Below are 11,277 nucleotides of genomic sequence, written 5' to 3'. Positions count from 1 at the left end.
GGGCGGACGCTCTATCCACTGGGCCACACCGGCCAGGGCCCAGGTGGTGTTCGATGGTGGGGTCCCGCAGAGGCACGGGCTGAGGACCCCAGCGCTGCGCCCTCCTCCGCCCCCCTCTGCAGCTGTCTCTGCCCCCGCCCCCTGGGGGGCGCCTGGATTAGGGGAGGAGACGGGGAGGGCGGGGTTTGCAGCTGGAGGTAGAGGGGAGCAGCCCCCCGGCCCGGGAAAGAGCCCGGAGGCCACCAAGCCCAGGCGGACGCCGCTGGCCCCGCCCCCGCCCCTGCCCACGCCAGGCGCCCCTCGCCCCCGTCTGGGGGAGCACGCTGTCATTATGGGCAATTAAGTCCCCGGGAGAGGAGGCCGTGGCTGGAAGAGGCTGTTGAGCTCAGCGCCTGCTGATTGCAGGCAGGAGCTGTGATTACTCAGCACGGCTGGGCGGGCGGGGGGCGGGCGGGGGGCGGGGGAGGGGGACCGGGAGGTGGGGGCTGAGCAGGTGAGCGGACAGGACTGTCGGAGCCCCAGCCACGGCCACATCCCTCATCGTCCCACCTCCACGCGGCCCCTCCTCCCAGTCTACCCCCAAAGCCTACCCCCTGGGCCTCAATCCCGCCCTTCTCCTCCTCTTCCTGCAAAGAGGAGGTCCCTTTCGGGGTCTCTGCTCACCCAGGGGTGCTGGCAGCGTCAGCCCGTTGGGCGTGCCCAGCCCCTGGGCACAGACCCCACTGGGCCCTTGACGGAGCCCTGTCAGGGGGTTGGGGAGCCTGGCTGCCTGACCCAGAGAGATTGCTCACCTCAGTCATCCCAGCTGCAGAATGGGTCCACCCTGGGCGTACCGGTTAATCGTGCGGGTTGTTTCAATAGATGGAGTCACACGTACGTTGATATGTATGCGATGTGATATGTGTGCTATTTTGTCGTGTTGCTCCTTCAGACGACCACGTGTTCCGATCGGTGGCACACGCACTGTCTGAGCAGCACCTCAACACGGACGAAGAAGTGGAAAACGGGGTCTCTGGATGGTCTGCCTCAAAACAAGAAAAGCTCTATTGGGAAGGTACCCACAAATGACCTGGAAGATGGGGGAAATGTGTAGCTCGCGATGGACATCACTTTGAATAAAGAACTTTCGATTTTCTCTTGAAATTATCGTGTTTTCTTTGATTACAAAATCCGCATTATTAACTGGTTGAAGATTAATCCACATTATTAACCGGTTAATGATTAATCCGCATTTTTAACCGGTTGATGATTAACCCATATTTTTAACTGGTTAATAGTTAATCCGCATTTTTTAACCGGTTAATAATTAACCCAAATTATTAACCGGTTAACAGTTAATGTGCATTATTAACCGGTTAACGGTTAATCCTCACTATTAACCAGTTAATAATGAATCCGCATTATTAACCACAATAATGCGGATTTTGTAATCAAAGAAAACACGATTGTTTCAAGAGAAACATCCAACGTGCTTTGTTCACAGTAACGTCCATCGATAGCCACACATTCCCCCGTCTTTCAGGGAATTTGTGGCTCCCGTCCCAACAGACCTTTTCCTGCGAAGGCTGTGAATGCTGATGCTGCCGCTCACCCTCCCAGGGCACCTGGGACGGAGGAGGCCCTGCGGGCGGGAAGGGGAGGCCAGAGGGGACCCAGGGGAGGAGGCTGGGGGTGAACTGCCCGGGGCAGAGCCGGAGGACCAGGGAGCGCCTCCCAGTGAGCGCCTGGGAGTGTGGGAAAGGCTCCCCAGGACCCCCGGGGGCACGGACGGAGGGGCACACCGCGGAGGGGACGAGGGGACGGTGCCCCGTGTAGGGCGGCCGAGGTCCTGGCCCTCCGCCCTGGCCGGGGTCACTGGGCCCAGGGGAGAATGGAAAAGCGTAGCCCGGCCCAGCTCCACGCCGGCTCAGGTAGACAGGAACTAAGAGACAATATTTGTGTTGGCAGCAGACATTTGCCGAAAGGTTAAGTCCACAGCGGCAGAGGCCTGCCCTTCTCCTGCACCCTCAGCGCATCCGTCGCCCCGGCCCTGCACCCCCACTGAGCAAACAGGTGGGGCTGGCCCCACGTCACCAGGGGTCCCCTGCAGCCCTCCTGGAGGGGGCACACGAAAGCTTCGGGGTCCCCGGGCTGCCAGGGACACGGGGCTCAGGTGGGTAGGCTGTGGCCTGGGCAGCGGAGGCCGCCAGACCCCGTCCGCTCACGTGGGGGGCCTGGGACCCACCGTCCGCGCCGGGGTCTGGGCAGCTGTGAGCCGCGCTGGTGGGGCTCCTGCCCTCAGGGCGTTTGCCGAGGCGGGAACGCCGGGAGCCGAGCAGAGGTGGGGGCTTCACAGCGGGTGTAAGAGAGCTGGGTTCTGTGGGGTGCGTAGGAGCTCACCAGGAGGACAGGGCACGGACCGGGCGTCATGGGCTCCCGAGCCCCCGAGGAGGACGTGGGCGCCTGGTGAAGGGGCTCAGCAGGAGCGGGTGTGGCAGGTGCCCCCCTTTGCACCGGCCGAGCACTCAGCTGCTTCCCGGGGCGCCTGGGACGGAGGAGGCCCCGGGACGGGGAGCCACCGAGGGCCGTGGAGATGGAGACGCTGTGCGCACAGCACCTCGGGGCAGGCCCGGGCGGAGAGGGGCTGCGATGGACAGTGGGCGGCCCCTGAGGTTTGGGAGGCGCCGGGGAGGTGCCCAGCGGGGGGGTGGGGCTGCAGACAGGCCTCGGGCTCCTGCTGCGCCCACTTGTCGCCCGGGGGTCCCCCTGGGCTGCCAACAGAGGCCCACCTCCAGTGGCCGCTCACGGGGACCACCCCTCTGCGGGGAGCGGCTGGTCGGCGGGTCCCCGAGTTCACCGTCCACACCCTCCCTGCAGCAGGCACCCAGGGGCGACGCACTGCGGGGCCCTGTCGGGAGGTGGTGAAGGGAAGAACCATCTAGAAAGACAGGCTCTCCTCCGACCCCCAAGGCGGGTCTCCGCGTGGTGTCCGGGCAGCGAGCCCCAGTGGGTGCCTGCGTCGAGCCTCCCTGATCCCCGCCAGTCACCCCGCCTGGTGGGGCAAAGGGGACTCGGCGGTCCCCAGCCCCCGGAGCGCCCGCAGGAGCGGGGATGATTCAGAGCCGCTAGGCCGCCTGTGGGGTGGGTGACAGCGGAGGCAATTAGATTTAATGGGACAGGGCCCTCTCTCCGCCTCCCTCAGGCGGCAGCAGGCGGGAGAGGGATGTGAGGGAGGTGGGAGGTGGGGGACCCGGGGGGACTCTGACGTCAGCTCAGCCTATAAGAGGCCGCCTGGCCTGGCCGAGGGCTGTGGAGAGAGCCCCGAACCTCACGGTGCCATGCCCACCCCCAGCGCCGCCGCGCCCCAGGCCAAGGGCTTCCGCCGGGCCGTCTCCGAGCTGGACGCCAAGCAGGCCGAGGCCATCATGGTAAGGGGGCCGGCGGGTGCCGGCTGGCCGACAGGGGCCAGAACCCTGGGTGTCCCCGGGCTCAGACCCGGGCTTGGCGTGGTGTCCCGGCCTCGGGCACGTCCTCTGCCCGGGCTGGCAGGGCGACCCCGTGCCTGCGTGTGTGAGGCTGGGTGGGTGGGTCAGCATGTGTGCGAGGGTGTCCCAGGCCCGGCACAGCTCACGGCGGGGGGTGCTGGGCACACGGGGGTACAGCCCCTGGGGATGGCAGTCTGAGCCACGGGTGATCTGGATTCTGGGGAGAATCCCACCATCATCGCCCGTCCACCGTGTCCCACAGCCCCTGCCCAGCAGCCCTGGGACCGTCCCCAAACCACTGCCACTTGGGAGCCCCGGGTCCAAGGGAGTTTGTGCCGGGCAGCCCCCTCCGCTGGCCCCTCTGTGAGACGGGGGAGGGGAGGGGACTGGTCGGCCCGGAAGAGGGGCCTGCAGTTCGTCCTCAGGGACACCCCGGAATGACCAGCCCCGACGTTTAAAATGGGTTTGGTTTTAGACCTGATGACACCGTGGTTTGCGTTCCAGAGATTTCACGTGTCGGCACCTTCTCGGGGGTCGCGGGGAGAGTGCCCCGTGGAGGCCAGGGCCCTGGCTCTGTCCACACCCTGAGGTCATGTGGGGACCCGGAGAGGGGAGCCCCTGCCCCTCCCCCCTGCTCCAGACCCGAGGGCACCCGCACCTACTTGGAAGTTCAGCTCCAGGGGGTGAGCCCCCCACGCAGCTCCTCCTCCGTGCAGGCCTGGAGCTCAGGGGGCATCGGACACGCTGGCCCAGGGGCTGGCCGCCTCGGGGCCGGGCTGTGGACAGGGGCGCCCGTGTCCGGATGGAGGGGACGTGTGGCCAGGTGTCCGTGTGCTGCACAAGGGCTGGGAGGGACCAGGAGCAAAGGTCACTCACAGGAGAGGCCGTGGGGGCGCGTGGAGGGGTGGGGGCCGCTCCCCGCCCGGCAGACACCCTGCCGGCCTCCCCTCCCGGCCCCGGCTCTGGCCGCCGTCCATCTGGGGGCCGAGGGCAGCAGCCGAAGCGCCTGAGTCGCTCCTTCCTGCCACCTAATCCAGTTAGGGCCGGGCCTGGGGACAGCGACGCGGCATCTCGGCGCCGTGGCCCCCCCCCACCCCCCCACGCCAGGGGACGGCTGAGGTCCTGCCGGCAGTGGGTCCCGGGAGCACACGGCAGGCGCTCACCCGCAGCCGGCCTGCCTGTCCGCAGTCCCCGCGCTTTATCGGCCGGAGGCAGAGCCTCATCGAGGATGCACGCAAGGAGCGGGAGAAGGCGGAGGCTGCGGCCGCCTCGGAGCCCGCGGAGCCGCTGGGGGCCGGCGCGTGCGTGGAGCGAGACGGGAAGGCCCTGCTCAGCCTGCTCTTCACCCTGCGTGGGGCCAAGACCGCCCCGCTCTCCCGCGCCCTGAAGGCCTTTGAGGTGAGGGCGGCGGGGGCCACGTGGGCACCTGGGGGCCGGTGTGAGCGGGACTCGGGCGCTGCCCAGGCCACGAAGGGCAGAGGGTACGAGGAGCTTTGGGGGACCCCACAGCCCCCATCACACCTCAGGTTCTTGGGGACCCCATGAGTCTCCTGCCCGCCACCCTGCACGTGTGGACGAGTGGACGTGGCCCCCAGCAGCAGTTGGGGGGCAGGGTCCCCCCGCCTGCCCCCGATGGCTGATGTGGCAGCCGGCTGCGTCGGCCGCTCTGGCCACACCAGGCCGGGCGGGCAGGAGACTGGCCCCCGGCACAGGCTCTCAAATGACATTACGGCCAGACCGCCGTCCAGCTCCCGAGATGGCTGTGTGGCCGGAGGGCCCTGGAGACCCAGCACCCTGGTTGCCGGGCAACAGGAGCTGGCGGGGGCAGACCCTCCTGCAGCCCCGGGCTGAGTGTCACGTAGCCATCAGGGAGGCGGGACCTTCTGGCAGCGGCGGAGGCGGCGGCACGGCCCTGGGCTCCAGGGCAGGTGAACCCCAGTCGGCGGGGCCTCAGTTACGGCCGCTGAGAAATGGGGCCGTCACGCCCGCCCTGCCTCCCTGGGGATGGGGGTGGTTCTAGGGGGCCCCAAACACCCTCGTGGGCTTGCCGTCAGGCTGAGCCAGGGAACACCGCGGGTGCACCCAGGAAGTGGGGTGAGGGCACCGTGGCGACGGCATCGCCCCGTTTCCCGCCACAGGACCTGCCCCGGGGCTGAGCAAGGGTCCGCGGTCCGGGCAGGGCGGGCGGACCCCAGGCCTTCCCCCCTCGCCCCCTCAGCTCTCGCTCCACCCCTTCCCCGCTCCCCTGCCCCGGCTCCTTCAGACCTTCGAAGCCCAAATCCTGCACCTGGAGACGCGGCCAGCCCAGAGGCCACGGGGGGGCGCCCCCCACCTGGAGTACTTCGTGCGCTGCGAGGTGCCCAGCGCCGACCTGCCCCACCTGCTCAGCTCCGTGCGCCGGGTGGCGGAGGACGTGCGCGGCCCCGGGGAGAGCAGAGGTGAGACCAGTCCTCTGCCCCGAGGGCAACCCGTGACCCCGACGCGGGGGTGCAGGGCTTCCCAAGGGGAACCCTGACGTGACGAGGGGGTGCGGCCGGGGGACTCGCTCCCTGCCTGCTCTGGCCCCGTTCCCCAGCCGTGTCACAGCCCCAGCCCCCCCCCTCCCCCGGCTGCTGGGGCAGGGCCACGCTCCCCCACGGCCCAAGGCTCACGGCCCCTCCTTCCGCCCGCCTGCCCGCCCGTCCGTCCGCCCGTCCGTCCGTCCACCCGTCCGCCCGCCCACCCGTCGCCGTGAAGTCCTGTGGTTCCCGAGGAGAGTGTCTGAGCTGGACCAGTGCCACCACCTGGTCACCAAGTTCGACCCTGACCTGGACCTGGACCACCCGGTGAGCGGGGCCTCCAGGCCCGTGGGCCCGGCCGTGGCCCCTGCACCTGTGGCCGGGGTGGTGGCCGGGACCCCGGGCTGACCCTGGGGGGTGTCCGGCTCCGAGCAGGTGTGGCCCCCGGGCACCCCCTGGGCGTGGGCAGGGCCGGGGCGCTTCCTGAGGGGCCCCTCTGCCGCCAGGGCTTCTCGGACCAGGAGTACCGCCAGCGCAGGAGGCTGATCGCCGACATCGCCTTCCAGTACCGCCAGTGAGATGCCGCCCGCCCCCGCCCGCCCCCGCCCGCCCCCCGCCGCCCCCGCCCGATCCCACCCACAGGGCCATCCCACCCACAGGGCCATCCCACCCCACAGGGCCATCCCACCCACAGGGCCATCCCACCCCACAGCCCACCCTAGACCTGCTGGGGCCGGGGGGAGGGGCGTCCTGGTCACCACCACCTCCCCCACTGCCCCTGGGGTCCCCAAGTCACAGCCAAGCCCACCGAGGCACAGAGCAGAGGCCACAGAGCCGGCCAGGCATCAGCCCCAGCCCTTCCCATCCCCCCTCCCCTGTCCACGAGGGTCCCTGACCCACTGCCAATCCCTTCACAGCGGCGACCCTATCCCCCATGTGGAGTACACGGCCGAGGAGATTGCCACCTGGTGAGACCCCTACGGGCCGGGCAGGGGCAGGGAGGGCCTGGGGCTGCCCCCCGAGTCCCGGGCCCCAGGGCGGTGCCTCCAGCAGGGCCGACCCAGCCCCATGGAGGGGCTGCCGAGGTCCCCATGGCGGCCTAACGGGGAGGCGGCCTGAGGGGGAGCTGAGGGCTGCCCAACCCCCTCCATGGAGCCTCCCAAACCGGGGGTGAAGGCTCCCCAAGGAGCGAGGAGAGGCCAGTGGGGGCCGCTCAGTGTAGGGACCAGGGGCGCCGGGCCAGGCCTGAGTCCCCGCCCACCGCCCGCCGGCTGCCCGCCTGCAGGAAGGCGGTGTACACCACCCTCAAGGGCCTGTACGCCACGCACGCCTGCCGCGAGCACCTGGAGGCCTTTGAGCTGCTGGAGCGCTTCTGTGGGTACCAGGAGGACAGCATCCCCCAGCTGGAGGCCGTCTCCCGCTTCCTGAAGGGTGCGCTGTCGGGCGGGGGAGGGTGCGCTAATGAGACAGGGAGGCTGCAGGGGGAGGGCGGGGGGCGGGGGGGGGGGGGAGAGGGGAAGGAGGGCTGCGGGGAGGGCCTGGGGGTGCAGTGGGAGGGCCGGGGGGTTCAGTGGAGAGGGCCTGGGGGTGCAGCGGGAGGACCCGGGGGGCTGTGGGGAGAGCCAGGGGGCTGTGGGAGGGCCTGGGGGCTGTGGGGAGGGCCTGGGGGCTGTGGGGAGGGCCTGGGGGTGCAGCGGGAGGGCCGGGGGGCTGTGGGGAGAGCCAGGGGGCTGTGGGAGGGCCTGGGGGCTGTGGGGAGGGCCTGGGGGCTGTGGGGAGGGCCTGGGGGGCTGTGGGAGGGCCTGGGGGCTGTGGGGAGGGCCAGGGGGCTGTGGCGAGGGCCTGGGGGCTGTGGGGAGGGCCAGGGGGTTTGGTGGAGAGGGCCTGGGGTGCAGCGGGAGGGCCAGGGGGTTTGGTGGAGAGGGCCTGGGGTGCAGCAGGAGGGCCGGGGGGCTGTGGGGAGGGCCTGGGGGTTCAGTGGAGAGGGCCTGGGGTGCAGCGGGAGGGACTAGAACCACCAGCCCCTCTGCCCCCACCCTCCGGGGCCCTGACCGCCCGTGTGGCCTTGCAGAGCGGACCGGCTTCCAGCTGCGGCCCGTGGCCGGCCTGCTGTCGGCCCGGGACTTCCTGGCCAGCCTGGCTTTCCGCGTGTTCCAGTGCACCCAGTACATCCGGCACGCGTCCTCGCCCATGCACTCGCCTGAGCCGTGAGTGTCCGTCCCCAGGGGCCGGGGAGCCGCCTCCAGCCGGGGAGGCAGACCAGGCCCCGCCCACCGCCCCTCTCTGCCCCCAGGGACTGCTGCCACGAGCTGCTGGGGCACGTGCCCATGCTGGCCGACCGGACCTTCGCCCAGTTCTCCCAGGTGCGTCCGCAGCTCGGCCAGGACCGGGGTCAGCGAGGGGCAGGCCTAGGGCTGGGGCCGCTTGGGCTCAGGAGCCGACAGGGAGACTGTGTCATCCTGACTCGGAGGGGCGGGTGGGCTCTGACCCATCCCGGAAGACCACCTGATACCAACTAAGACATTCCCTTTGCCAAGAGGCCGCCTGGGTCAGGGAGCCGGGGACCAGCTGGGGCGATTCCCATGGCCTGTGCTGCCACCTGCTGGCTCTCCCGGGAACAGCAGGCAGCCGTCCCGCGACCTTGGTTTTTCCAGAGTCCAGGGCCCCCTGCGGGGCTGCCACCCCTCCCCCCCAGGGCCCTCACCTCCTGCGGGCGCCCGGGCGATGGCACCGAGCCCCCCAGGGCCCCGGTCAGCCTCCTGCCCCCTCCACAGGACATCGGCCTGGCGTCCTTGGGAGCTTCGGACGAGGAGATCGAGAAGCTGTCCACGGTGGGTTCCTTCCCCTGCTGGGCCAGGGCGTGGGCTCAGGACCCCTGGGTGCAGGCAGGGCCTCTGTCTGGACTGAGGTCTCTGTTTCTGCCCCAGGAGCATCACCCTCACACGCGGGCCACCCTGACCTGCCTGGTGGGTGGGGTGTCCAGAGCAGGCAGTGGGGGGCTGTCTCGCTGACCTGCCTGGTGGGTGGGGTGTCCACGGCGGGCAGTGGGGGGCTGTCTCGCTGACCTGCCTGGTGGGTGGGGTGTCCAGGGCGGGCAGTGGGGGGCTGTCTCGCTGACCACACGGTCCCCGCAGCTGTACTGGTTCACGGTGGAGTTTGGGCTGTGCAAGCAGAACGGAGAGGTGAAGGCGTACGGCGCCGGGCTGCTGTCCTCCTACGGGGAGCTCCTGGTGAGCCCTCCCCGGGGGCAGGCGCAGAGTCGGGGTCCCAGCGGGAGGGCAGCCTCGGCCCAGCCTCCGGGATGCAGGCCTCCCAGGAACGCCGAGAACCTGTGTCCCTGCCTGTCCTGCCCACGGGTGCCCAGGCCTTGGCAGGAACCCCGGGGGGGGGGGGGGGGAGGCGGCCACCCCAGGGTCAGTTCCCAGGGGCCGGGCACCGGGTCCTGTGACTGTGGCCTCCCCGCAGCACGCCCTCTCGGAGGAGCCGGAGATCCGGGCCTTCGACCCCGACGCGGCCGCCCTGCAGCCCTACCAGGACCAGACCTACCAGTCGGTCTACTTCGTGTCCGAGAGCTTCAGCGACGCCAAGGACAAGCTCAGGTGGGCCGGCTCCCGGAGCCCCCAGACGGGTGAGCCAGTGGCAGGCTCGGCCTGCGAGCCCATTTCACAGAGGGGAAAACTGTGACCGCCTCCGTGACAACACCCCTCCCACAGCAGCACCCCCAAAAGTCGGGAGTGGGAGACCTGAAGCTGGGCCCCCGCCCCCCCACCCGTCAAGGCCGGGTCAGGGCCAGGCTCCTGGGAGGCGGAGTCTGATTTTGTAAGAGGAGGTGCAGATGCCCCCCAGCTCTGCCCTCTGAGCCGCCGGGGCCATGAGGAGGGTGCACACCAGGGCTGGGGGGCCCGGGGGGCCTGGAGGGAGCAAGGAGCCCCGTGGCCTGGGGCTGGGGTTGCCGTGGGAGTTGGGCAGAGTCTGACCCACCCACTTCTTTATCCTGGGAACGGGCCGGGCTCCTGCTGCCTCGGGGGAAACTGAGGCCCGGGAGCTGTGTGCCCGGCGTGGGGAGAAGGGAGCGTTGGATCCCACACACAAGCTTAAGGACAGAGACTTCACTCCAGGGCGTAGTCCGGAAGGAGCGTTGGATCCCACACACAAGCTTAAGGACAGAGACTTCACTCCAGGGCGTAGTCCGGGAAGGCTCTCTGGAGGAGGAGGACTGGCTGAGCTGGGCCTTGAGGAGCAGCAGGGAGGGACGGGGCGTCCCGGAGGCCCTAGACCCAGCCCACGCTGCCCCAGCTCCCCCGTATGCCCCCGGGGCCCTGAGTCCCCACCGGGAGACTGAGGGTGCCTGCCGGCCCATCCGCAGGAGCTACGCCTCCCGCATCCAGCGTCCCTTCTCCGTGAAGTTTGACCCGTACACGCAGGCCATCGACGTGCTGGACAGCCCGCGGGCCATCCGCAGCTCCCTGGAGGGCATCCAGGAGGAGATGCATGCCCTCGCCCACGCGCTCAGTGCCATCAGCTAAGTGCAGCAGGCGCCACACTGTGCGCCCTGGCGGGCAGGTCTTGGGGTCTCCCGACCCTTCCGGCCTCCCCAGCCTCCCCGGCCCCTGCCCCTGCCCCTGCCCCTGCCCCTGTGAGCTCGCCAGAGACCCTGCCTGCCCCAGGGCACCTCGCCAGCCCCCACTGTGCCTCCCAGCTCTGCCTGTGATGTCCTTGTCCTGACTGGCTGCCCGCCATGCTGTGTGCCCCCCACGCTGTGTGCCCCCATGCTGTGTGCCCCCCACGCTGTGTGCCCCCCATGCTGTGTGCCCCCCACGCTGTGCTGCTCATTCACAACCTGAATAAAAGAAAGAAGCCCGTGCCAGCCTGTGTCCGAGTCTGTGTCCCCCAGGCCCAGCTGCACCCCTCAGCCTCGCTCAGAGGCCTTCCTGCCTCCTCCTCCTCCTGGGAGGCCTCCAGGGAAGCCCAGGCCCCCTCAGCCTGAGCCCACAGCGGCTCCAGAGGACCCAGGGGGTGCTGGTTGAGCTGCCTGCCCAGGGGAGCCCCGCCTGGGGCTGGCGGTTGAAGGGTCACAGCTGTGCTGATTGGGGGGGGGGTGGTCTCTAAGATCCACATGGAGGAGGATGGGGTTCTGGGGGCCAGCCTGGGAGAGCAGGTGGGCATGGCTGCCTCTGACTCCTGCACCCGCCCCACCCAGAGCAGGACCTGGGGTGCTCCCCAAATCTGAGCTGGTTCCCAGGTGGCCTCTCTGGCCTTGGTCTCCCCAGCAAGGCGGGTGGGGAGCCGGGTTGTGGGCTCTGTCAGACGCCCCC

The 11,277-nt window shown here is 69.8% G+C and overlaps 1 protein-coding gene across 1 annotated transcript; it reads left to right on the top strand.

Annotated features, from left to right (window-relative positions):
• The first annotated feature begins 2,710 nt into the window (after positions 1–2,710).
• On the top strand, positions 2,711–10,859 carry TH (tyrosine hydroxylase). The gene is made up of 13 exons (XM_079787632.1): positions 2,711–3,485; positions 4,620–4,862; positions 5,728–5,902; positions 6,201–6,289; positions 6,469–6,536; positions 6,880–6,930; positions 7,248–7,393; positions 8,034–8,169; positions 8,256–8,325; positions 8,737–8,793; positions 9,097–9,192; positions 9,428–9,561; positions 10,329–10,859. Exons 1-13 carry the CDS (start codon positions 3,150–3,152, stop codon positions 10,486–10,488), a joined length of 1,761 nt encoding a protein of 586 aa, XP_079643758.1. The 5' UTR covers positions 2,711–3,149; the 3' UTR covers positions 10,489–10,859.
• The last annotated feature ends 418 nt before the right edge of the window (positions 10,860–11,277 follow it).

This window comes from Cnephaeus nilssonii (assembly GCF_951640355.1).
Source record: "Cnephaeus nilssonii genome assembly, chromosome: 13".
Taxonomy (NCBI): Eukaryota; Metazoa; Chordata; class Mammalia; order Chiroptera; family Vespertilionidae; genus Cnephaeus; species Cnephaeus nilssonii.
Note: the sequence above shows the minus strand (reverse complement) of the source record. Positions and strands in the feature narration are given on the sequence as shown.